The following is a 27,678-nucleotide window of genomic DNA, read 5'->3' as shown; positions in this document are numbered from 1 at the left end:
TGCTGTTGTTGTGGTCTTCAGTCCTGAGACTGGTTTGATGCAGCTCTCCATGCTACTATATCCTGTGATTAAGTTATGCTCTGTGCAAAATTCTACCAGGCGGCTTCCTCTTTCATTTCTTAGCCCCAATCCATATTCACCTACTACGTTTCCTTCTCTTCCTTTTCCTACTGTCGAATTCCAGTCACCCATGACTATTAAATTTTCGTCTCCCTTCACTGTCTGAATTATTTCTTTTATCTCATCATACATTTCATCAATTTCTTCATCATCTGCAGAGCTAGTTGGCTTATAAACTTGTACTATTGTAGTAGGCGTGGGCTTCGTGTCTACCTTGGCCGCAATAATGCGTTCACTATGCTGTTTGTAGTAGCTTACCCGCACTCCTTTTTTTTTTATTCATTATTAAACTTACTCCTGCATTACCCCTATTTGATTTTGTATTTATAACCCTGTATTCACCTGACCAAAAGTCTTGTTCCTCCTGCCACCGAACTTCACTAATTCCCACTATATCTAACTTTAACCTATCCATTTCCCTTTTTAAAGTTTCTAACCTACTTGCCCGATTAAGAGATCTGACATTCCACGCTCCGATCCGTAGAACGCCAGTTTTCTTTCTCCTGATAACGATGTCCTCTTGAGTAGTCCCCGCCCGGAGATCCGAATGGGGGACTATTTTACCTCCGGAATATTTTACCCAAGAGGATGCCATCACCATTTAACCATACAGTAAAGCTGCATGCTCTCGGGAAAAATTACGGCTGTAGTTTCCTCTTGCTTTCAGCCGTTCGCAGTACCACAACAGCAACGTCGTTTTGGTTAATCTTACAGGACCAGATCAGTCAAAGGCTGCTGCCCCTCTTCAGGAACCACACGTTTGTCTGGCCTCTCAACAGATACCCCTCCGTTGTGGTTGCGCCTACAGTACGGCTATCTGTATCGTTGAGGCACGCAAGCCTCCCCACCAACGGCAAGGTCCATGGTTCATGGGGGGGATTGTGGGTGACCCTCTAAATATTCTGATTTGTATCAAGAAGGTACATTACTATGCCTTGGCGAAGATAACTGATTATGAACTAGTGACTGCCGTTTGGTTATCTTGTTTCTCAAGTGGAGATTGACATCATAACGATTCAACAGAACAAGCTCTGAAATTCTTCTCACAAAATAGTTCCATCATCGAAAGCCGTGTACGTCTTATGACTGTAGCTGTGCCGTCGAGCCTTTGGGATCACCGGGTGAACAAGTGCCTTGTCTTGCGGTATGATGATCAAACCGGTTTTTTCACACTGACCACCCGCCTTTCATGGTTTTAAAGGAAACTAATGCTGAGTTTGGATCGAGAGCTCGAGACTCTCTTTTTGAATCCCCAAATGTCTTTGTGACAGCATCGAAATCTAGTGAACAAACGTCTGACCAGATCAAAATATATTTCAAAGATGTTATCCTTCCCGGAGAAAAATCTGTATTATTGTTCGATTCTTGGGGCTTTCAGTGTGAAAGAACCGTACAGAGCAATGTACCTACTGACGTTCATCTTCCTATGGTGTAACTTCGGTGCAAATTTTGTCTTCTATTAGCCTGTTCATTCCGTTCAACATGTCCAGTAATTCTTCCTCAGATTCCTTGAGGATTATCGGATCTTGTCGGGTTGATATCCTTTCAGCTTGATTTTTACAGAACTGGCCATAAAAACTGCTACACCAAGAAGAAATGCAGATGATAAACGGGTATTCATTGGACAAATATATTATACTAGAACTGACATGTGATTACATTTTCATGCAATTTGGGTGCATAGGTCCTGAGGAACCAGTACCCAGAACAACCACCTCTGGCTGTAATAACGACCTTGATACGCCTGGGCATTGAGTCAAACAGAGCTTGGATGGCGTGTACAGGTACAGGTGCCCATGCAGCTTCAACACGATACCACAGTTCATCAAGAGTAGTGATTGGCGTATTGTGACAAGCCAGTTGCTCGGCCACCATTGACCAGACGTTTTCAATTGGTGAGAGATCTGGAGAATGTGCTGGCCAGGACAGCAGTCGAACATTTTCTGTATCCAGAAATGCCCCTACAGGACCTGCAACATGCGGTCGTGCATTATCCTGCTGAAATGTATGGTATCGCAGGGATCGAATGAAGGGCAGAGCCACGGGTCGTAACACATCTGAAATGTAACGTCCACTGTTCAAAATGCCGACATTGCGAACTAGAGGTGACCGAGACGTGTAACCAATGGCACCCCATACCATCACGGCGCGTGATACGCCAGTATGGCGATGACGAATACACGCTTCCAATGTGCGTTTACTGCGATGTCGCCAAACACGGATGCGACCATCATGACGCTGTAAACAGAACCTGGATTCATCCGAAAAGTGACGTGCACCCAGGTTCGTCGTTGAGTACACCATCGCAGGCGCTCCAGTCTCTGATGCAGCGTCAACGGTAACCGCAGCCATGGTCTCCGAGCTGATAGTCCATGCTGCTGCAAACGTCGTCGAACTGTTCGTGCAGATGGTTGTCGTCTTGAAAACGTCCCCATCTGCTGACTCAGGGATCGAGACGAGGCTGCACGATCCGTTACAGCCATGCGGATAAGATGCCTGTCATCTCGACTGTTAGTGATACGAGGCCGTTGGGATCCAGCACGGCGTTCCCTATTACCCTCCTGAACCCACCGATTCCATATTCTGCTAACAGTCATTAGATCTCGACCAATGCGAGTAGCAATGTCGCGATACGATAAACCGCGATCGCGATAGGCTGCAATCCGACCTTTAAGTCGGAAACGTGATGGTACGCATTTCTCCTCCTTACACGAGGCATCACAACAACGTTTCACCAGGCAACGTCGGTCAACTGCTGTTTGTGTATGAGAAATCGGTTGGAAACTTTTGCTACGGTCGCAGGTTCGAATCCTGCCTCGGGCATGGATGTGTGTGATGTCCTTAGGTTAGTTAGGTTTAAGTAGTTCTAAGTTCTAGGGGACTGATGACCACAGCAGTTGAGTCCCATAGTGCTCAGAGCCATTTGGACCATTTGGTTGGAAACTTTCCTCATGTCATCACGTTGTAGGTGTCGCGAACGGCACCAACGCTGTGTGAATGCTCTGAAAAGCTAATCATTTTCATATCACAGCATTCTCTTCCTGTCGGTTAAATTTCGCGTCTATAGCAGGTCATCTTCGCGGTGTAGCAATTGTAATGGCCAGTAGCGTAATCACCCGTGATTCAACCTTTTTCTCCTCCATTGCTTCTTCGGTACACAGAATGAACAGTAGGGAAGATAGCTTGTATTCATTCCTTATTTTGTTTTCAATCCGAGCGCTTCGGTCTTAGTCTTCCCTTCTTACTGCCAAAAAAAAAAAAAAAAAAAAAAATGGCTCTGAGCACTATGGGACTTAACTTCTGAGGTCATCAGTCCCCTAGAACTTAGAACTACTTAAACTAACGAACCTAAGGACATCACACACATCCATGCCCGAGGCAGGATTCGAACCTGCGACCGTAGCGGTCGCGCGGTTTCAGATTATAGCGCCTAGAACCGCTCGGCCATCTCGGCCGGCCTTTTTATTGGTCCCTCTTGGTTCTTGTATACAGCGTGTCCCGTGAAGAATTTTCAATATTCAATGATATGACGGGAACGATCATTCGAAGCAAAAAAGTCAAGTACACACGATCTCTAAAACGCATAGCTTAAGAGTTACCATCACTAATTCATCTTCCATACTTTCAAACAAACATCTCCTACTCCAAGCCCTGTGCTTTCCATGTTTTTGGATGAGACAGTATGGCCCAAAACAAAAAAATAGTTTAGTAATCTTAGGCTCTAAAATGCATGTCTTGAGAGCTATGAACACTTGTTGAGTAGAAGATATGTTTCACAGCAGCGAAGATAAAGTAGTGCTCTTAGTTCTTACGGTACACACTTTAGACCCCATGTTTACCGGTCTTTTTGTCTTGTTTTGGCTCATACTAGCACTTCTCAAAATATTGGAAGCAAAGAGCCAGCAGTGGAAGAGATATATTTCGGAGTATCGAAGATGAAAAAGTATTTATAGCTCGTAAAGTATGCTTTTCAGAGCCCATGTTTACTACACGTTTCACGCGAAAGATTGTTCCTGTCGTATCCGTAGACATTGACCATTCCTTCTGTGACACCCTCTATATGGTGTGTTATACGTCTTCATGTATACCTTATATCTAGTTTTCTGAGAACAGTTTTACGTCATAATTTTTTTCTAACTGAACTATTCCAAAGCACGTGTCTTGATATTTCTTAAATCTTGAGTCGATTATCCATCGGAAAGTTAGGACAATCTCTCTTGTGCCTTTACCGTTCTTAAAGTCAAATTTGTCTTCATTTAACAGACCCTCAACTTCCTTTTGCATTTTTCTGTAAATTACTCTTGTCAGCAACTTCGAAGCATGAGCTGTTAAGCTCATTGCACGATAGTTCCCGCATTCATTTGCCTTAGATATCTTTGGAATTCTATGGACGATATTTTTCCAAGGGCCGAATGCTACCCGGGTATAACAGCCAATAAGAGTGAATGTAATTGTTTGCCACACGATCATTATTTGGAGACAAATTCTTCTTTCTGCAAGATGCTGTTTTATAGTTTTGTTATTACCTAAACATGTTTCAGCATTTTTTATGTGCTATCTTGAGTGGGATTATTCTTTATTTTCTTTCTGAAAAAATCTTATTACATGTTAACCTCCTATGTGGGTTTTATGAATTTTTGGCTGTAAGGTATTTCTATGAACAAAAGTGTCAAATGTTTTGCATTAGATTACGTATAGAACGCAGTCACGTTCAGGTTTTATATGTTATTCAGTCACGCTATGTTGGAAGATTTAGGTCTAGGATACTAAATTTGGGAATAATACAGTTATATATTTGTTCGCATGCGTCACATGGGACTGTCAGTTGTGTATTATGGCAGTTTTACGTCTGTTACACATTTTACAGATTTTCATCTGTAAAGCAATAAGATGTTTCCAATTTTACTGTTTTTGTCCATTTCAGACAGAGAATCGCTTTATATAGCAATGTTTAGCACGTTACTTACGGGTCTTTTGATATTGAGTTCTTGCTTCTCTTGTTTATGACGTGTTAATGCGCTTATTTCTTTTGCTGTCATCATTTCTTACAGTTACACAATGATTTGATATAATTTAATCAGCAAAGCACGAAGTTTCGCCTTAATTTCACGTGTTGTTACATATGTGTGATGTTCATTTGCTTCAAAATTGTTAAGGCTTTCGTGGCCACTTCTTGACAAACTGCCTATTGGCTCCTGCCTCGGGTTCTTCGGCCGACATCCATCTAATGATTTTACTGACGTTTCGCCAGCACGAGTGGCTGACATTGTCAAAGCTTCACCCTCCCTCCATTGCCGGTGGTGAACTGAAGCCGAGCTCTCGGCCGCAGACTACAGGGTGTTACAAAAAGGTACGGCCAAACTTTCGGGAAATATTCCTCACACACAAATAAAGAAAAGATGTTATGTGGACATGTGTCCGGTAACGCTTAATTTCCATGTTAGAGCTCATTTTAGTTTCGTCAGTATGTACTGTACTTCCTCGATTCACCGCCAGTTGGCCCAATTGAGGGAAGGTAATGTTGACTTTGGTGCTTGTGTTGACATGCGACTCATTGCTCTACAGTACTAGCATCAAGCACATCAGTGCGTAGCATCAATAGGTTAGTGTTCATCACGAACGTGGTTTTGCAGTCAGTGCAATGTTTACAAATGCGGAGTTGGCAGATGCCCATTTGATGTATGGATCATCACGGGGCAATAGCCGTGGCGCGGTACGTTTGTATCGAGACAGATTTCCAGAACGAAGGTGTCCTGATAGGAAGACGTTCGAAGCAATTGATCGGCGTCTTAGGGAGCACGGAACATTCCAGCCTATGACTCGCGACTGGGGAAGACCTAGAACGACGAGGACACCTGCAATGGACGAGGCAATTCTTCGTGCAGTTGACGATAACCCTAATGTCAGCGTCAGAGAAGTTGCTGCTATACAAGGTAACGTTGGAGAGTGCTACGGGAGAACCAGTTGTTTCCGTACCATGTACAGCGTGTGCAGGCACTATCAGCAGCTGATTGGCCTCCACGGGTACACTTCTGTGAATGGTTCATCCAACAATGTGTCAATCCTCATTTCAGTGCAAGTGTTCTCTTTACGGTTGAGGCTTCATTCCAACGTGATCAAATTGTAAATTTTCGCAAGCAACATGTGTGGGCTGACGAGAATCCGCACGCAATTGTGCAATCACGTCATTAACACAGATTTTCTGTGAACGTTTGGGCAGGCGTTGTTGGTGATGCCTTGATTAGGTCCCATGTTCTTCCACCTACGCTCAATGGAGCACGTTATCATGATTTCATACGGGATACTCTACCTGTGATGCTAGAACATGTGCCTTTACAAGTACGACACAACATGTGGTTCATGCACGATGGAGCTCCTGCACATTTCAGTCGAAGTGTTCGTACGCTTCTCAACAACAGATTCGGTGACCGATGGATTAGTAGAGGCGGACCAATTCCATGGCCTCCACGCTCTCCTGACCTCAACCCTCTTGACTTTCATTTATGGGGGCATTTGAAAGCTCTTGTCTACGCAACCCTGGTACCAAATGTAGAGACTCTTCGTGCTCGTATTATGGACGGCTGTGATACAATACGCCATTCTCCAGGGCTGCATCAGCGCATCAGGGATTCCATGCGACGGAGGGTGGATGCATGTATCCTCGCTAACGTAGGACATTTTGAACATTTCCTGTAACAAAGTGTTTGAAGTCACGCTGGTACGTTCTGTTGCTGTGTGTTTCCATTCCATGATTAATGTGATTTGAAGAGAAGTAATAAAATGAGCTCTAACATGGAAAGTAAGCGTTTCCGGACACATGTCCACATAACATATTTTCTTTCTTTGTGTGTGAGGAATGTTTCCTGAAAGTTTGGCCCTACCTTTTTGTAACACGCTGTATATGTACCTGGCGCGCCAACGTCCGATGGCTTCTCCGCGGTCATTTCCGGTGCGGTTCTCGTCTTGCTACCTGCGACGGTCGTTCGCTGCAGTACAGGAAGCCAGGATCCGTTTACTTTAAGGCTTTCTTCTTTCTTGTTGAAACTGATCGCGTGTTTTTCTATTTCTACAGCTTATCTGAACAAGCGCGTGTGATAGTGCTTCTCTGCAGCCAGATTTTCCGTGTCGGCGAATTTTATTACGAGGTCGGTCTCAATCAGTGCGTACTCTGCGACGGCCGATTTCTCCACCTGCCCCAATCTGCAATGTCGCTTATGCTCTTTGATCCTTGTGTTAATTGATCGTCCAGTCATTCCGACATAAACGTTTTTGCATGTGCATGGTATACGGTATATTCCCGACACTGCAAGTGGGTCCCTTTTCTCCTTCGCCGATCTAAAACACTCTTTGATCTTTTTTTTTCTGTTTGAAAATCGTCTTTACGCCATGTCTGCGCAATATACGGCCGATTCTGTCCGTCGCTCTGGGAATGTATGGCAGAAAGGCCGTACCCGACATTTCTTTTTCTGATTCCTTACTTCGCCGAGTGTCTGGCTCTGTTACACTTCTAATATAATTTGTGGAGTGCTCCTCAGAACACTTTCCAGGTGTTGCATTTCTCGTCTGAGGTGCTGCGGCTCACATATTCGCCCTGCTCTCGTTACGAGCGTATTAATCATGCCTCTTTTCTGGCTCGGGTGGTGGTGTGATATTTTTTGCAGGTATCGGTGTGTGTGTGTCGGTTATCGATACGCGAATAGTTTAAACAAGAAAGAGGAAAATCTTGAGGTAAACAGATCCTGGTTCCAGTACTGCAGCGAACGACCGTCGCAGGTAGCAAGAGGAGAACCGCACCGGAAATGACTGCGGAGAAGCCCTCGGACGTTGGCACGCCAGGTACATATAGTCTGCGGCCGCGAGCTCGGGGATGAGCTGGGTGCCCCACAGCGTGAGGGAGATGTGGTCAGGGTTTCGGTTGGTCTTGTTGTGGATGTTTCGGTGTTTGAAAAGGATGAGTTGGGTGTTGGTGGGGTTGGGTTTAATGCGCCACTGTCGCATCCAGTCTTGTAGTTTGGTAAGGTAGGTCGCTGTCTGGTTGTTGATAGTGTTTGTCGAGGGTCCTGATTTCCAATAGGCTGTGTCGTCTGCGTATAGTTGTTGTGTTGTTCTTGTCTGGGTGGGGATGTCGATGCTGTAAAGGGAGTAGAGCAGGGGTGAGATAATCCCGCCCTGAGCTACTCCTGCTTCGGGGGCAAAGGAGGATGAAGTGGTTTGGTTGATGTGGATTTGGCAGCGTCTGTCGTGTAGGAGAGTTTGGATTAGTCGTACTGTCTGGGGTGGGAAGCTTATCTTTAGCAGTTTGTATAAAATTCCATCATGCCAGATTTTGTCGAATGCCCGCTCGATATCCAGGAAGACAGTGGGCGTGCACTGTCCAAGGTTCTGGTGTCTTGTGATGTCTGAAGTGAGTCGGAGAAGAGGATCATTGGTGGAGTGGAGTTTGCGGAAGCCAGACTGGAGGTGAGGGATGAGTTGGAGTTTGTCAGTATAGTGTGTGAGTATGTCTGTAATTATTCTCTCAAAGGTCTTATGGAGGACATCAAGGAAGAATATGGGGCGGTAGGATTTGGGTTTCCTGGTTTGGGGATCATGATGACTTTAGCGGACTTCTAAGCTGTGGGGATGGTGTTGTGGGAAAGGCAGAAGTTGAAAAGGAGGGTGAGGAGGGGGATGATGGTGTTGAGGTGTTGAGGGGGCAGTTGCGGAGGTGTAGTCGCTGTATTCTGTTTTCGCCAGGGGCTGAATTCCTGCCTGAGAAGATGGCCTTTTTTACTTCTCTCTCAGTGATTGCATTCTGAAGTTTAGTGTCTTCTTCTGAAGGGGCTGTAGGGGAGACGAGTAGTAGATCGAGTTCTGTGGCGACTGTGTGGTGGAATGGTTCGTTGAAGAGGGGGTCCTGTGGAAATTTGCGGATATCTTCTAAGACGGTTTTGAAGGCTTCTGCTATTTGGGTGGCGTCAGTGGTGGGGGAGTTGTCTATGTTTAGTTTGAAGGTCCTGTCAGTGTTTTGTCCTGTGAGTGTCTTGTAATTGTTCCAAAATTTGCGTCTTTGTCTGTAGTCAAGTTTGGAGCAGGTTTCGTCCCATTGTTTTTGTCGGTGTTCAGAGGTGAGGCGCTTAATTTCGTTGTTCAGTCTGTTCCAAATTGTTTTAAGGTCGGGGTTTCTGTCTTTGTTGATTTCGCGGTAGAGCTTTCTTTTTTCTCGGGTCTGTCTGAGAATTTCGGGGGTAAGTGCGGTTTGAAGAAGGGGATAGTTTTGGTGGGGATGGCTGCGTCGATGGCTGTGTTGATGGTATCTATTATTTTGTCATTGATGTGATTAAGGTCGTCAGTGCCGGTGATGGCTAGTGGGGCTAGCAGGTTATTATTGATGGTCTCCTTTGACCAGTCAGCTTTGCTGTAGAGTTTTATCGTTCGGGAAGTGGGAGCTGGGGGAGGGGGATTAATGGCAGTGGTGCTGAAGAGGATGGGTAGATGGGGGCTGGTGAGGGTGTCACCTACTGAATACTGGGTGATGGTGTCGGCCCATGCCAAATACCTAGGCGTCCATCTAGACAAATACCTGAACCTGAGCAACCATGTAAGGGAGACCTTGAACACAGTCCGACAACGCCAATCCCTCATAAGGCGAATACAAGGCAAATTCATAGGCTGTAACGACAAGACTGCTATAAATACTTACAAAACGTTCATCCGCCCACTATTCGAATATGTGGCAGCGCCCCTCGCCTGCGTCTCCAGAATCCAAGCCGAAAGAATCAACCGCACTGAGAGACGTATCTTACGCAGCATCCTTCGACTCCCCCCCCCCCCTCCACCCCCAGACAAGAGGTCTTTGAGGAAGCAAAACTAACACCTATTCAATCAAGACTAGCCAACCTGAGAGCCCGCTATGGGAAAACCACCCTCACCTCCCAACCGGACCTACACACAATATACACCCACAGAACCCGACACAGAAACAAACCCAAACACAAATACACCTACCCACCCAGAACAATCATAAACAACACCCTCCACACCTTCCCTGACACAATACACCAACACGAGCATGCAAGACAACTACACATACAGACCAACGACACTCCCACCCCTCCCCACCTCCAGGCGCTGAACCCCGACCGCCCACCACCATAAACCCGCCCAAGTCGACTGTAACCAAAACAGCAAAACAACTCCGCTACCACTGGCGCCCTAGCAACAACGCAACAAGACCCATTACGCATCGCGTACAGTGGCTTGAGCCCAAATAAAAATATAAATTAAGTCGTTGTAAAGCCACATCAAAGCAGTCCACACAATCACACAATTGTTAACCCATTCCCATCCTCACTCAGGCCATTGGTACAAAGTAACTCAATAAGATACTATCAAAATTCTAAATTTCCATATTAAGTAAAATGTTACTAGTTTATAAGATAATGTAAAGACAAACAAAAACGAAATTACTAACGAAAAACAGTAACTAGTTATTTATTTATTTTTTGAAAAATTGTAATTAGTCTCTAAGTTAACAAAACAATTATGTATTATTAAAAGCTACACAAAAGCTACTTAAGAAAAACTGTAATTAGTATGTAAGTTAGCAATAAGTTCAACCTAAGTAAAAAAAAGCAAAAGAAATACCCTCATCTCTGGCCCCATTAGAGCAATAAGGCCCATCCGCCTCCCTTTAGGAGCGGAAATGAATAGTATAAAAAAAAAAAATAAGAATAAAAAAAAGCTCGGCTCCAGTTCACCACCGGCAATGAAGGTGAATCTTTGACAATGCCAGCCACTCGTGCTGGCGAAACGTCAGTAAAATCATTAGATGAACATCGGCCGAAGAACCCGAGACAGGAGCCAATAAGCAGTTTGTTCATTTGCTTCGTTTCGCGTTCGTTTCGAAAGTGGTGCGCGACTTCAAAGTGTCGTTTGTAACACGCCCGGGAGGAAAGTGGGTTAATATGCAGAACTAATAAAGGCTAGCCTTTAGCACTCGAGACTGTACAACACTCCCTTGACACAGGAACGGGGCTGGATACTTAACGACCGTGTGCCTAAACCAACGTACCTGATCCTTCCTGCGGCAGTTGATCTGTTGCTCTGTGCACTGCCTGGTATTATGTGTTCTGTAAACACTATTGTCTAGCACGGAGAGGAGCCACTCACATCAACAATACCAAGTTGATCTTGTAGAATTCACTGTTAAACACTCGCACAGGGTTGGGCTGCACTGTTTACAATTAACATTATTCCACAATGGACGTGATCAATATTTGTACTCCAAGTACGCGTCCGTTGTGACGTATAAGGTTGCTGTCTAAATGTTGGCATCCAATGCAAAACGCGGTGCATAGACCACAAAATAATCATTGCTCAACGGATGTTCTATCAGTCGACGATTGGCACAGTTCTTACAACAGTACCGAACAATTCAATAGTTTATAACACGATCGTGCGCGTGATCGAATCGCGACGCAGATGCTCCATAAAATTTCGGGTACGATATACGAACGTGAAAGTACCTGCGCTCGTGATATTCAGCCATTCAAAACGACGTGTTTCTTTCACTTAGAACTTGCAATTAGGATCATACCAGTCCAAATTATTTTTCCGTAACCGTCGCGACGCGGTTGATTGTTGTTCTCCTGACACGACACACGAAACCGAGAAACATCACCTTTTCGATAAACATTGATACTGCGTCATGAACACTGAAATTAAAGGCAAAACTTGCGTGGCAAACTTTATCGATTACTTCACCATAATTTGTAAGACACGTACTGCTACCCCGGCATCAACACAACACTCTGACCGTGCTCCACGAAAGTTACGCCACGACTCCCCACTGTTGCTCTGCGCTCGGCAGAGAGGCGACTATCGATTGTCAACGATACAATTCTATGCTTACATGTTGACAATGTCAGATGTTTAACTTGTATGTGTGTGTGTGTGTGTGTGTGTGTGTGTGTGTGTGTGTGTGTGAGAGAGAGAGAGAGAGAGAGAGAGAGAGAGAGAGAGAGAGCGGTGGAGAGGCAGTTAGGAGGAGAGGGAGTCGAATTTGATATCGATGGTAACCATATGCTGTTTTTTTGGGGGGGGGGGGCGGAGGGTGCATTTACACAGTTCTACTCTGGAAAATAGCGTTGTATTGCATGGATATGTATATTCTTTTAGCACTTTTCTGCCTGGAGCATTGATTTTTGGATGTGATAATTCTCTTCTATTGTGAGCTTTTGATACAGGGTGTTGCTAGTTTTTTACGTTAGTTTCGTTGGGTGGTGACTGAGAACTATTACACGACTGGCCAATTGTTGCTACACCACGAAGATGACCTGCTATAGACGCGAAATTTAACCGACAGGAAGAGAATGCTGTGATATGAAAATGATTAGCTTTTCAGAGCATTCACACAAGGTTGGCGCCGGTGGCGACACCTACAACGTGCTGACATGAGGAAAGTTTCCAACCGATTTCTAATACACAAACAGCAGTTGACCGACGTTGCCTGGTGAAACGTTGTTGTGATGCCTCGTGTAAGGAGGAGAAATGCGTACCATCACGTTTCCGACTTTGATAAAGGTCGAATTGCAGCTTATCGCGATCGCGGTTTATCGTATCGCGACATTGCTGCTCGCATTGGTCGAGATCTAATGACTGTTAGCAGAATATGGAATCGGTGGGTTCAGGAGGGTAATAGGGAACGCCGTGCTGGATCCCAACGGCCTCGTATCACTAACAGTCGAGATGACAGGCATCTTATCCGCATGGCTGTAACGGATCGTGCAGCCTCGTCTCGATCCCTGAATCAGCAGATGGGGACGTTTTCAAGACAACAACCATCTGCACGAACAGTTTGACGACGTTTGCAGCAGCATGGACTATCAGCTCGGAGACCATGGCTGCGGTTACCGTTGACGCTGCATCAGAGACAGGAGCGCCTGCAATGGTGTACTCAACGACAAACCTGGGTGCACGTCACTTTTTCGGATGAATCCAGGTTCTGTTTACAGCATCATGATGGTCGCATCCGTATTTGGCGACATCGCGGTGAACGCACATTGGAAGCGTGTATTCGTCATCGCCATACTGGCGTATCACCCGGCGGGAAGGTATGGGGTGCCATTGGTTACACGTCTCGGTCACCTCTTGTTCGCATTGACGGCACTTTGAACAATGGACGTTACATTTCAGATGTGTTACGACCCGTGGCTCTACCCTTCATTCGATCCCTGCGAAACCCTACATTTCAGTAGGATAATGCACGACCGCATGTTGCAGGTCCTGTAGGGGCATTTCTGGATACACAAAATGTTCGACTGCTGTCCTGGCCAGAACATTCTCCAGATCTCTCACCAATTGAAAATGTCTGGTCAATGGTGGCCGAGCAACTGGCTTGTCATAATACGCCAGTCACTACTCTTGATGAACTGTGGTATCGTGTTGAAGCTGCATGGGCAGCTGTACCTGTACACGCCATCTAAGCTCTGACTCAATGCCCAGGCGTATCAAGGCCGTTATTACGGCCAGAGGTGGTTGTTTTGGGAACTGATTTCTCAGGATCGATGCACCCAAATTGCGTGAAAATGTAATCACATGTCAGTTCTAGTATAATATATTTGTCCAATGAATACCCGTTTATCATTTGCGTTTCTTCATGGTGTAGCAATTTTAATGGCCAGTAGTGTAGGTAACCAGCAATTGTTGAGTGGGGGCCATTGATTTTTAATGCTCTGATGCTTCTGTATACCTGGTTCTAAAATTCTTACAGCCAAAAGATGATCATTACCTGTATGGCTTGCAAAGGTATCCATATCCCAAGATACGTCTGTCGTCTAATGAGTCAAATAGAGCAGATCTATTCTCTTTTCAGAGTCTGCCTCAAACAGCGTGCAGAATGACGTGTACTTCGTGATGAACACAGTGCAGCTGCCGGCCACTGTGACTTCGTGCACCTGTTCGGGCGTGGATGGCACATGCGTGGGACAAGAAGGCTGCGCCATCGCCCAGGGCGCGACAATGGATTACCACGCGCAGGTGCTCGTCGGCAGGGGCTTGCCGCCGGTGAGTGTAGCACGCTGCAGTCAGTCCGCTGTATACCCAGCTACAATCACACCAAAAATGTATTGCCACAGTTACATTTTAGTGGTTGTAGGTTAAACGAAACATATATTTCAGAACAGATCCCAGACACGTGCCACCTTATATTACATAGGTTACAAATATGTCCAAATCACCTGTCCGTAAAGTAACATACAGTTTTATGAAAATAAACATCGCTCTTCTGCATCCAAAAAAGTATTGGCGCACGCGTATCAATCGGACAGTGTGTTCGCTTTCTTCATTGATGTTCACCTTCTAATAGCTAGTGTGCATCCCCTTAGCATCTATAACAGCAAGTAAATGCCTAGCAATGCTTTGTATCAAATTCATCTACATCTACATGATTATTCTGCAATTCATATTTAAGTGCTTGGCAGAGAGTTCACCCAACCACAATCATACTATCTCCCTACCATTCCACTCCCGAACAGCGCGCGGGTAAAACGAGCACCTAAACCTTTATGTTCGAGCTCTGATTTCTCTTATTTTATTTTGATGATCATTCCTACCTATGTAGGTTGGGCTCAACAAAATATTTTCGCATTCGGAAGAGAAAGTTGGTGACTGAAATTTCGTAAATAGATCTCGCCGAGGCGAAAAGCGTCTTTGCTTTAATGACTTCCATCCCAACTCGCGTATCATATCTGCCACACTCTCTCCCCTATAATGGAAATGTCGTGTGGCTAGGGCCTCCCGTCGGGTAGACCGTTCGCCTGGTGCAGGTCTTTCGATTTGACGCCACTTCGGCGACCTGCGCGTCGATGGGGATGAAATGATGATGATTAGGACAACACAACACCCAGTCCCTGAGCGGATAAAATCTCCGTCCCAGCCGGGAATCGAACCCGGGCCCTTAGGATTGACAGACTGTCACGCTGACCACTCAGCTACCGGGGCGGACTTCTCTCCCCTATTACGTGATAATACAAAACGAGCTGCCCTTTTTTGCACCCTTTCGATGTCCTCCGTCAATCCCACCTGGTAAGGATCCCACACAGCGCAGCAATATTCTAACAGAGGACGAACGAGTGTAGTGTAAGCTGTCTCTTTAGTGGACTTGTTGCATCTTCTAAGTGTCCTGCCAATGAAACGCAACCTTTCGCTCGCCTTCCCCACGATATTATCTATGTGGTCTTTCCTACTGAAGTTGTTCGTAATTTTAACACCCAGGTACTTAGTTGAATTGACAGCCTTGAGAATTGTACTATTTATCGAGTAATCGAATTCCAACGGATTTCTTTTGGAACTCATGTGGATCACCTCATACTTTTCGTTATTTAGCGTCAACTGCCACTTGCCACACCATACAGCAATCTTTTCTAAATCGCTTTGCAACTGATACTGGTCTTGGGATGACCTTACTAGACGGTAAATTACAGCATCATCTGCGAACAACCTAAGATAACTGCTCAGATTGTCACCCAGGTCATTTATATAGATCAGGAATAGCAGAGGTGATATCAGGGGTAATTTTCGACCATTCTTCCAGGAGCACTTTCTCTAAGTCGTTTTTACCGGACGGACGCCTTTTTCTGCTTTGTGTGTCAAGATGAGCCCAAAGGTTCGCAGTGGGGTACAAATCAGGGTTCTGAGGTGGTGTTAGAACCCTTCTGGGGGCATTGTACAGTAACCACTCCCGGGTTTTCATGGTGGTATGTTTTGGGTCTTTGTCTTGCTGGAAATGAAACACCCCAGTAAGACCCAATGTCTGTGCACTAGCGCGTAAATTACCTCGCAAAACGTCGATGTATCTCATATGATCCATTGTACCGTGGATTACAGCTAGATTTCCAACGCCGGACGCCGCCATAAGCTCCAGACCATGATACCGCCCCCACCCTGTTTGACTGTGGGATGCATGTGTTTGATGTCGAGGTGCGTATTCAGCTTGCGCCAAACTGTCTTTCTTGCATCAATTCCGAACACATTGAACTTCGATTCGTCGCCAAATATCACAGTGTTCCAAAACTCCATCGGCTTGCTGATGTAGTGCTTGGCAAATTGCAGGCGTTTCTGCCGGTTAATGTCCGATATGTATGGCTTTTTCCTGGGAGAACATCCATGCATGTCAGTCTCATTCAACACCTTTCGTATAGTTTCAACACTAACCGTCTTGACGTCGTTGTCTGAACAACCTCAGCAATAGTTGCTGCATTTGTAGCAGCTTCCTTCCGAGCAAGTGCGATGATACGGCGACGCTCTCAGGTTGTAAACACTTTTGGAATTCCAGGACGACACTTATTCACTGTTGTTACAGTCTCTTTATATTTATGAATGATGGCTCCTACCGTGGTGTAGCTAACAGACACCTTTGCTCCAATTTGTAGGTAGCTTCTCCCTTGTGAATGGAGCAATACTACTCTCTCACGCAACGCCACTGAATGTTCCTTCTTCTTCGGCCCCATGCTGACCACTATCGCGCAATACAGCAAAATACTAGCGACTGGGCCGCCAACAACCCGCAGTGTCTATTGTGTCAGCAGACGGCATTCTGGTACCTGAAAACACAGCAATATACCCAGAAGCCACGCTCTGTGCCAATACTTTTTGTATGCAGAGGTTTGCCCTTGACACTGCATTTCTTTGTTAATGGTAGGCACTGTGGGCAGAATTGTAATGTGTGGTATGTGAGGTAGCACGTACATGTGCTGTGTACCGGAAGGTGCGGTGTTTGTAACCAGCAACGATAAATACTCACGTGTGCCAATATTTTCTGGTGCCATTGTACGTCATAAGGGAGCACCCAAACGATCTTTCACGAGCTTATTACACCCTTCTGTAGCGTTCCTTCTGAACGAGTGGCGACGCAGTCCGCAGACACGCCGGGAAGTGTTTATTTTCAACTAGGGGTTGGACAAAAATATGGAAACACCGCGAGAAACGCGTGCTTGAACATAAATGCAGACGAAGCCTATAGATGCGCTCGTTTATCTGACCACAGACGGCGCCTGTACGAGGTGGTACCCAAAAAAAAAAAAAAAATCGAAATTATTTTTTAAACCTATATATTTTCAAATTGTTTACAAAACAACCTTATCCGCTTCAAAATACTCTCCATTTGTCCCACCAATGCTTCCACTGCTCGAAGCATTTTTTGTACGAGGGTCACTCCAAAGGAAAAATACAGTTTTCATTCTGCATGTGTGAAAGTTTTACAGTGTGTAGATACATCCTTCCCGTTTGTTTTCAAACTTAGTTCAACCTGTTTCCGTGAGTGGCGCCGTCACAACATGGCTGCTACACTTGACGTTCGACAGAAGCAACGTGCTGGCATAGAATTCCTGTGCTGTGAAAACGAGACAGTGGAAAACATCCACAAGAGGTTGAAAAAGTTGTACGGAGATGCTGCTGTCGATTGCAGTACAGTTAGTCGGTGGGCGAGCAGGTTACGTGATGAAAGTGGGCATGGCAATATTGAGGATTGTCCGCTCAGCGGCAGGCCTCGTACTGCACACACTCCAGACAATGTGCAGAGAGTTAACGAACTCGTGACTGCTGACAGACACATCACAGTGAACAAATTGTCACGCTACGTTGGGATAGGGGAAGGAAGTGTTTGCAGAATACTGAAACTGTTGGCGTTAAAAAAGGTTTGTGCCAGGTGGGTTCCCAGGATGTTGACAGTGACTCACAAAGAAACAATGACTCTCGCTTGTGGACATCATGCCAAGTGGAACCACCATAAATTCTGATGCGTATGTGACAACACTGAAGAAAATTCAAGCTCGACTGAGTCGTGTTCGACCACATAGGCAAAATCAGTATGTTTTGCTGTTGCACGACAATGCACGGCCATATGTCAGTCAAAAAACCGTGGAAGCGATCACAAAACTTGGATGGACTACACTGAAACACCCGCCTTACAGGCCTGACCTGGCTCCATGTGACTATCGTCTCTTTGGGAAACTGAAAGACTCTCTTCGTGGAACGAGGTTTGAAGATGATGACTCCCTTGTGCACACTGCCAAACAGTGGCTCCAATAGGTTGGTTCAGAATTTTACCGTGCGGGTACACATGCGCAGGTTCCAAGATGGCGTAATGCAGTTGTGAGGGATGAAAATTATGTGGAGAAATGAAAATATTGTTCCTAAAGGATGTATCTACACACTGTAAAACTTTCAAACATGTAGAATAAAAGATGGATTTTAAAAAAATAATGTGCATTTCTTTTGGAGTGACCCTCTTAGTAATCTTTAGAAATAGCTGACAGCTCCTCCCACGTTTTTTTGTTCTTCAGTGCTGTGAAATTGGTGTTCTTCCATGCCCTTTTTCATGTATGGAAATAAGAAAAAGTCGCACGGTGCCAGGTCAGGCGAGCTAAGTACGTGGGGCACCAGGATCAAGCCATTTTTAGCCAAAAACTAACAAGAGATGGCTGTGTGTGCAGATGCATTGCCGGGATCGAAGAACCAGTCTCCTGTCTGGCAAAAATTGGGTCTTCTTTTACAAACACTGCTGTGCAATCTTCTTAATACTTCCAAATAAAAGATTTGATTGACGGTCTGACCTGGGGGCAAAAACTCTGAATGAACTATGCCATTGCCATCAAAAAAGCAAATCAGCATTGTTTTGATGTTTGGTTTGACTTGACATTTTTTGGATGGGGTGACGATGACATCTTCCATTGTCTTGACTGTTGATTTGTTTCAGGGTCGTAACCATAGCACCATGACTCATCACCAAATAAAATGGCTCTGAGCACTATAGGACTTAACATCTACGGTCATCAGTCCCCTAGAACTACTTAAACGTAACTAACCTAAGGACATCACACACATCCATGCCTGAGGCAGGATTCGAACATGCGACCGTAGCGGTCACGCGGTTCCAGACTGAAGCTCCTAGATCCGCACGGCCACATCGGCCGGCTGACTCATCTCCAGTAATGACCTTAGACAGAAAATCTAGACCAGTTTCAGTCTGTTGTTTCAAAGCACGACATATTTCACCTCGACGTTCCTTTTGACTGTCAGTCAGAACCCGAGGAAGAAACTCGGCAGCAACCCTTTTCATACCCAAATCTTCCATTAAAATTCGCTAAGACGAGCTCCAAGATGACCAATTAACAGTTGATCAGTTGTCTGTCGACAGTCTGTGAGCACAAGCTCTCGAATTTTTTCATTATTTTCGTAGATTCGGGCAGTTGATGGACATCCAGAAAGAGGTTTGTCATCAATCGACATGTCGCCATTTTTTAATCGAGCAAACCAGTCGTATACTTAAGTTTTTCCCATAGCGTCATCTTGGCAGGCTGTTTTCAACTTTAAAACAGTTTCAGTACCATTTTTACAGCTCCATGTTGTTCACTTAAACTTGCCATCATGAAAAAGGAAACAAGAACAAAACAGTGCTAGCAAAAACAATCACTGTAGATGAGCAGAACAAGCCAGGTCGAGAATACAGATGGCACTGAACCGGCAATGAGTTGCTCTATACACGCCTAGCGGCAGAAATACGTACTACGCTAGCTCCGTCCATGGCAATGATATTCCGTAGCAACGCTGCTACGTTTCCTATTCAATTAACACTGAAGTTAGCCAGTGAGCAAATTCAACTACAGCACCACGAACGGCGTCGCCAAACGAGGACTTCGTTTGTTTTTCTAAAACTGAACAAGAGAGCTAAACAAAACTTAGAGATGGAACGACAGTAAGAACTGAGCACGAGTCAAATACTGAGCAGTCTCGTACGCTATCATCTACGCTATGACAACAATTGTCACTGTATCTGGCGGGCCGCTTGAATTTGTGCGCGCAACGGCTTGGTTGGCTAACATCAATGCCAATTAGTTCGGAAACGGCGCAAGGCTTCGAAGTTATTTCTCAACAATTATTTCCCAGCACAATCTACCCTTCAACCCCCTCATAATTTTTTCTGACTGTTTCGGACCCCCTGTATACACTGATGAGCCACAACATTATGAACTTTTAGCATGGTGGACCACATTTGGAACACAATACGTCAGAGATTCTACGTGACATGGATAAGACAAGGACTCGGTCGGTTTCTCGAGACAAGTAGCATCAAAAAAATGTTCAAATGTGTGTGAAATCTTATGGGACTTAACTGCTAAGGTCATCAGTCCCTAAGCTTACACACTACTCAACCTAAATTATCCTAAGGACAAACACACACACCCACGCCCGAGGGAGGACTCTAACCTCCGCCGAGACTAGCCGCACAGTCCATGACTGCAGCGCCTCAGACCGCTCGGCGTAGCACCAAATATCTACGCACAGACCAGGCAATTTCCCAAATTACGGATCGGAGGTTTGAGGAGCGCAGCTGGCTCCCTACAGTAACGCATATGTGTTTCATCGGCTTTAGATCAGACGTATTTTGTGGCCATGACGTCAACGTGAATTAACTGGAATGCTCCTCAAAACACTGTAGCAAGAATCAGGCCTTGTGACATAGACAGTTAACCAGATGGAAGATCCCATCGCCATCAGGGAAGACATCGAGCGTGAAGGGGTGACATGGTCTGCAATAACATTCACATAGCTCAGGGCTTGTCATGCTGCTTCTTTTTTATTAGTACCACAGGTGCGATGAAAGTCCACGTAATACTGCCCTCATCAGTTTGCATCCGTGGCGTGATGCATCTTTCGAACAGCCGTTTGTCCAGATGACGGCTTATGGCTCTGAGCACTATGGGACTTAACATCTTTGGTCATCAGTCCCCTAGAACTTAGAACTACTTAAACCGAACTAACCTAAGGACAGCACACAACACCCAGCCATCACGAGGCAGAGAAAATCCCTGACCCCGCCGGGAATCGAACCCGGGAACCCGGGCGTGGGAAGCGAGAACGCTACCGCACGACCACGAGATGCGGGCAATGACGGCTTATCCTGATACGGTCACTGACCTGGTGTATCAAGAAATGTGATTCATCTCACCACGCGACACGTTTCCATAGATCCATGCTCCAGTTTCGATGATCCAGCGCCCACTACAGTTGTATCTGACATTGTTACTGGGTCAACATGGGAACACACAGGGATCGGCTGCTGAGAAGCCCCTAGTTTGACATAATGTACTGAGCAAAATGTTGAGAAACACAGCACCAGTATTGCACTCTGTCGTTATATCCTCCTCAGAGAGAGCTTTAGAGAGCGGGCAAGCCTCCGACATCAATGTTCTACGATGAAGCGTAGACATAAAACAGCTTGTCACCTACTCATGATTTCAGTATACTTCAACGACTTGCCATAGACACTCACGACAGTAGCTTGCGAAAAGCCGACCAGCTTTTCCGTTTCTGAGATTCTCTTTCTCAGGTGGCGGACCATAGCAACCTCACCTTTCACAAAATCACTTATATCTGTGGATTTCATGATTTGTGGTTAGCATCGTCGCTAGACTGATTCTCCATTCATCTCTGGTCTGGAAATATACACTCATGTTGAGAAAAGAAAAAAACAGGACACCCTGAACGACTAGAGACAGAACGTTGATATTCACAGGATATGTACATTAGTGTGCTCTGGAGAAATAATTAGCATTTCAGTCACCTCGGTTCAGCATTTGTCCTGTTGCCTAGTAGTCACAGAATCTCCATGGGCCATGAGAAGTTGATCCATGCATGATGGCATCGACGCTTATAAGGCGTGATTGGCGGCCTGTAGTATACCCATCCATGCTGCATTCACATGGATCCAAAGTTCATCCGTGGTGGTTGGCACTGGGTCACAGAACTGCACCTGCTTTTGCGCATGCGCAACGTGCGTGACGTAATTGCCTTATGGGCCAAATGCACAAGCATTGATAAATAATGTGCATGGTTCAACATGTGCACAGCTAGCCCTTGCCTTTCAACAAGAAGTTTACGTCAGGGTCACGAGTTAGTAGCACACTGTTGCAGACTTTTACCCTCATTTGCTCGGTACAAATCCCGCTAGATGATAGCACACTCCTCAGGTATGCTGATTGACTCACTATTACTGGAGTAAAATTAGATCAGATGTCAGTATATATTAAAGATGTACTCTCACTAAACCTATTTTGTGAGTGAGTTATAGTATATTATGGATTTTATCATACAGTAATCCATTTGAGCCCCCCCCCCCCCCCATGAACCATAGGCCTTGCCGTTGGTGGGGAGGCTCGTGTGCCTCAGCGATACAGATAGCCGTACCGTAGATGCAACCACAACGGAGGGGTATCTGTTGAGAGGCCAGACAAACGTGTGGTTCCTGAAGAGGGGCAGCAGCCTTTTCAGTAGTTGCAGGGCCAACAGTCTGGATGATTGACTGATCTGGCCTTGTAACAATAACCAAAACGGCCTTACTGTGCAGGTACTGCGAACGGCTGAAAGCAAGGGGAAACTACAGCCGTAATTTTTCCCGGGTAATGATGATGGCGTCCTCTTGGGTAAAATATTCCGGAGGTAAAATAGTCCCCTATTCGGATCTTCGGGCGTTATCAGGAGAAAGAAAACTGGCGTTCTACGGATCGGAGCGTGGAATGTCAGATCCATTAATCGGGCAGGCAGATCAGAAAATTTAAAAAGGGAAATGGATAGGTTAAAGTTAGATATAGTGGGAATTAGTGAAGTTCGGTGGCAGGAGGAACAAGACTTTTTGTCAGGTGAATACAAGGTTATAGATACAAAATCAAATAGGGGTAATGCAGGAGTAGGTTTAATAATGAATAAAAAAATAGGAGTTCGGTTAAGCTACTACAAACAGCATAGTGAACGCATTATTGTGGCCAACATAGACACGAAGCCCACGCCTACGACAGTAGTACAAGTCTAAATGCCAACTAGCTCCGCAGATGACGAAGAAATTGAAGAAATGTATGATGCGATAAAAGAAGTTATTCAGATGGTGAAAGGAGACGAAAATTTAATAGTCATTGGTGACTGGAATTCGATAGTAGGAAAAGCAAGGGAAGGAAACGTAGTAGGTGAATATGGATTTGGGGGAAGAAATGAAAGAGGAAGCCGCCTGGTAGAATTTTACACAGAGCACAACTTAATCATAGCTAACACTTGGTTCAAGAATCATAAAAGGAGGTTATATACATGGAAGAAGCCTGGAGATACTGACAGGTTTCAGATAGATTATATAATGGTAAGACAGAGATTTAGGAACCAGCTTTTAAATTGTAAGACATTTCCAGGGGCAGATGTGGACTCTGGCCACAATTTATGGTTATGAACTGTAGATTAAAACTGAAGAAACTGCAAAAAGATGGGAATTTAAGGAGATGGGACCTGGATAAACTGACTAAACCAGAGGTTCTACAGAGTTTCAGGAAGAGCATAAGGGAACAATTGACAAGAATGGGGGAAAGAAATACAGTAGAAGAAGAATGGGTAGCTTTGAGGGATGAAGTAGTGAAGGCAGCAGAGGATCAAGTAGGTAAAAAGACGAGGGCTAGTAGAAATCCTGAATTTAATTGATGAAAGGAGAAAATATAAAAATGCAGTAAACGAAGCAGGCAAAAAGTAATACAAACGTCTCAAAAATGAGATCGACAGGAAGTGCAAAATGGCTAAGCAGGCATGGCTAGAGGACAAATGTAAGGATGTAGAGGCTTATCTCACTAGGGGTAAGATAGATACTGCCTACAGGAAAATTAAAGAGAACTTTGGAGAAAAGAGAGCCACTTGTATGAATATCAAGAGCTCAGATGGAAACCCAGTTCTAAGCAAAGAAGGGAAAACAGAAAGGTGGAAGGAGTGTATAGAAGGTCTATACAAGGGCGATGTACTTGAGGGCAATGTTATAGAAAGGGAAGAGGAGGTAGATGAAGATGAAATGGGAGATATGATACTGTGTGAATAATTTGATAGAGCACTGAAAGACCTAAGTCGAAACAAGGCCCCAGGAGTAGACAACATTCCATTAGAACTATTGACAGCCTTGGGAGAGCCAGTCGTGACAAAACTCTACCAACTGGTGATCAAAATGTATGAGACAGGCGAAATACCCTCAGACTTCAAGAAGAATATAATAATTCCAATCCCAAAGAAAGCAGGTGTTGACAGATGTGAAAATTACCGAACTATCAGTTTTAATAAGTCACGGCTGCAAAATACTAATGCGAATTCTTTACAGATGAATGCAAAAACTGGTAGAAGCCGACCTCGGGGAAGATCAGTTTGGATTCCGTAGAAATATTGGAACACGTGAGGTAATACTGACCCTACGACTTATCTTAGAAGCTAGATTAAGAAAAGGCAAACCTACATTTCTAGCATTTGTAGACTTGGAGAAAGCTTTTGATATTGTTGACTGCAATAATCTCTTTCAAATTCTGAAGGTGGCAGGGGTAAACTACAGGGAGCGAAAGACTATTTACAATTTGTAGAGAAACCAGATGGCAGTTATAAGAGTCGAGGGGCATGAAAGGGAAGCAGTGGTCGGGAAGGGAGTGAGACAGGGTTGTAGCCTCTCCCCGATGTTATTCAATCTGTATATTGAGCAAGCAGTAAAGGAACCAAAAGAAAAATTCGGAGTAGGTATTAAAATCCATGGAGAAGAAATAAAAACTTCGTGGTTCGCCGATGACATTGTAATTCTGTCAGAGACAGCACAGGACTTAGAAGAGCAGTTGAACGGAATGGACAGTGTCTTGAAGGGAGGATATAAGATGAACATCAACAAAAGCAAAACGAGGATAATGAAATTAAGTCTAATTAAGTCGGGTGATGCTGAGGGAATTAGATTAGGAAATGAGACACTTAAAGTAGTAAAGGAGTTTTGCTATTTGGGGAGCAAATTAACTGATGATGGTCGAAGTGGAGAGGATATAAAATGTAAACTGGCACTGGCAAGGAAAGCGTTTCTGAAGAAGAGAAATTCTTTAACACCGAGTATAGATTTAAGTCTCAGGAAGTCGTTTCTGAAAGTATTTATGTGGAGTGTAACCATGTATGGAAGTGAAACATGGACGATAAATAGTTTGGACAAGAAGAGAATAGAAGCTTTCGAAATGTGGTGCTACAGAATAATGCTGGAGATTAGATGGGTAGATCACATAACTAATGAGGAGGTATTGAATAGGATTGGGGAGAAGAGGAGTTTGTGGCACACCTTGACAAGAAGAAGGGATCGGTTGGTAGGACATGTTCTGAGGCATCAAGGGATCACAAATTTAGTATTGGAGGGCAGCGTGAAGGGTAAAAATCGTAGAGGGAGACTAAGAGATGAATACACTAAACAGATTCAGAAGGATGTAGGTTGCAGTGAGTACTGGGAGATGAAGAAGCTTGCACAGGATAGAGTAGCATGGAGAGCTGCATCAAACCAGTCTCAGGCCTGAAGACCACAACAACAACAACAACAATCCATTTGAGGCGCTGACAACGGGAACTCCCCATGGCACCCCCTCTGATTTAGTGGTAAAACGGGCTAGTGGATAGACCGTCAAAAACTGAACACAGATCAAGCATGAAAACAGGAAGAAGGTGTACTGAACTGTGGAAAGAAAAGCAATATATAAACAGTGAATGGACTGCAAGCAGGCGAGCCGTGTTCAAAACTCCCTAGTGCCAATTTTTTTTCCGCAGCATTATGAACTATTTTTCCGGTCAATGAAATGTTTGTTCTCTTTCTGTAGCCTTGGCAGCTGTCACACTATACAATGGTTATAGTGTATGAGTCATGTGGTAATAATACGTTACCGTCGCATATAAATGTAATGAACAATGAGAGCAGGCGAGGTACTACACAGACATCTTACAGAAATGAAAATAATAAATAAACGGCATTAACAATGTTAGAACAAAGCAATTCAAGAGTCAAAACTTCCAAAACGTTACGCAACTTCAAAAACGTTAAAACATATGTTTTGATAGAACACAGGGAAAACTGTGTGTTTGTGAAAGTGTTGCGTCCATTTATTGCAGCATGTGTGACAACTGTTTTCAAGATTTCTTTGGGAGTGATCACATTTACACTAAAACCTAAATTGGGCAAGGCGGCATATCACACTCACTCATCAGGCGTAGAAGTTAGGTGCATCGATAAGAGATTCATATCATAAGACTCACATACTGTCACCAATGCCGTGTGTGATTCACCAGATGTGTTGCAGGCGTAGAAGTTAGGTGCATCGATGAGAGATTCATAAGACTCACGTACTGTCACCAATGCCGTGTGTGACACACCTGACGTATTGTCTGGTGGAGAATTCAGTTGACTTGTCACTTTGTCATGAAAGGCATGCGGTTCCCATTCGAAAGCCACTTCCTTTCAGCTGCTAATATGATAGTTGTCCAGAATCAACTTTCATTATAAGTCTCTTCCTTACAACTAGCTGCTGCAGACGGACGTTACACCACAACACAGACATAAATTTCAATATAACGAATAGACACGTCAGTGACCAGATGGACAGTTCATAATTTTTGTGAAAATAAAATTTACACGGTGGAGCTTTGAGAACAGGCCCGTTCGCTTTGAAGTCCAACACTGTCACTGCTTAATCACGACGCCAAGGCTCCTGGTCTGTGCCCGATGTTGTAATTCTTGAGCTTGTACCGTTCACTGTTTCTCATTCGCTTGTTTTCGCAGTTCAGTGCATCTTCTTCCTGTTTTTATTCTTGGTTGTAGTCAGTTTTTGATTCGGCGCTGTTGCCACTAAATCTGAGGTGGGGGAGGGGTGGGTGCTGCTTGTGAGAATCACAAGCACGTCAGTGTAGATTGTGAGATAGTAGCATTTATTCAAGCTTCTGAAATCTGTTGATCTTATGGTGAATCAGGTTTCCCGTGCTGTAGGCCCACATCGTATATAATTATGAAAATTCACGAAAAGCTGTATCACTGGTTATGCTGTCATTCACTTAAGTGTGGGATCAACGGCGGTGTGCTTTAGGCACTTATGGATCTCCGCGCCTCAATTGTATTCTAGTCAAGCGACCATGTTGGTAGACATTACTACCTGAGTTTCATCATTTCCACAAACGGCACTTTGTGTTTGAAGGTGGTTGCTTACTATGTGGGAATGGGCTATCGCGTCAATGTGAAAATGAACTATGCTGAATCTATTTTAAATTGTGACAGGAACGTAAAGCTGTGAAGATAGGTCGTGAGCCGCGCTTGGGTAGCTCAGTCGGTAGATTACTTGCACGCGAAAAGCAAAGGTCCCGAGCTCGAATCTCGGTGCGGCAGGATGTTTCATATCAGCGAAGACTCCGCTGCAGAGTGAAAATCTCGTTCTGGGAACAGAAAAGAAATTACCAAAAAAGGTTAGCCGCAAAGGAAATAGGGCATCCTAGAACAAATCCTTTGATTGTGATAGTTAGCACAAGTTGTTGTGTGGGTGCAGCGTAAGAATATCTGATTTTCAGACTGGAAATAAATTCGTGAATTAATACATCTGTTAGGGATCTTGTACATTTGTACTAAAAAATGAAAAAGCACGAAAAACTCCCACTTACCCAAAAATGCAAAATGGAGAGTTTCAAAGGCTTACACTTTATTTCGTTATTGCCCTAAACTGTACTTTATTATGT

At 44.6% G+C, this 27,678-nt stretch overlaps 1 protein-coding gene across 1 annotated transcript in view; it reads left to right on the top strand.

Annotated features, from left to right (window-relative positions):
* LOC126457304 (uncharacterized) overlaps positions 1 to 27,678 on the top strand; it is a 99,853-nt gene that overhangs the window by 41,329 nt on the left and 30,846 nt on the right. The window contains exon 3 of the mRNA XM_050093492.1: positions 13,976 to 14,166. Coding sequence (XP_049949449.1) covers positions 13,976 to 14,166 — 191 coding nt within the window. The remainder of the gene's footprint in view (positions 1 to 13,975; positions 14,167 to 27,678) is intronic.

This window comes from Schistocerca serialis, chromosome 1 (assembly GCF_023864345.2).
Source record: "Schistocerca serialis cubense isolate TAMUIC-IGC-003099 chromosome 1, iqSchSeri2.2, whole genome shotgun sequence".
Lineage (NCBI taxonomy): Eukaryota > Metazoa > Arthropoda > Insecta > Orthoptera > Acrididae > Schistocerca > Schistocerca serialis.
Note: the sequence above shows the minus strand (reverse complement) of the source record. Positions and strands in the feature narration are given on the sequence as shown.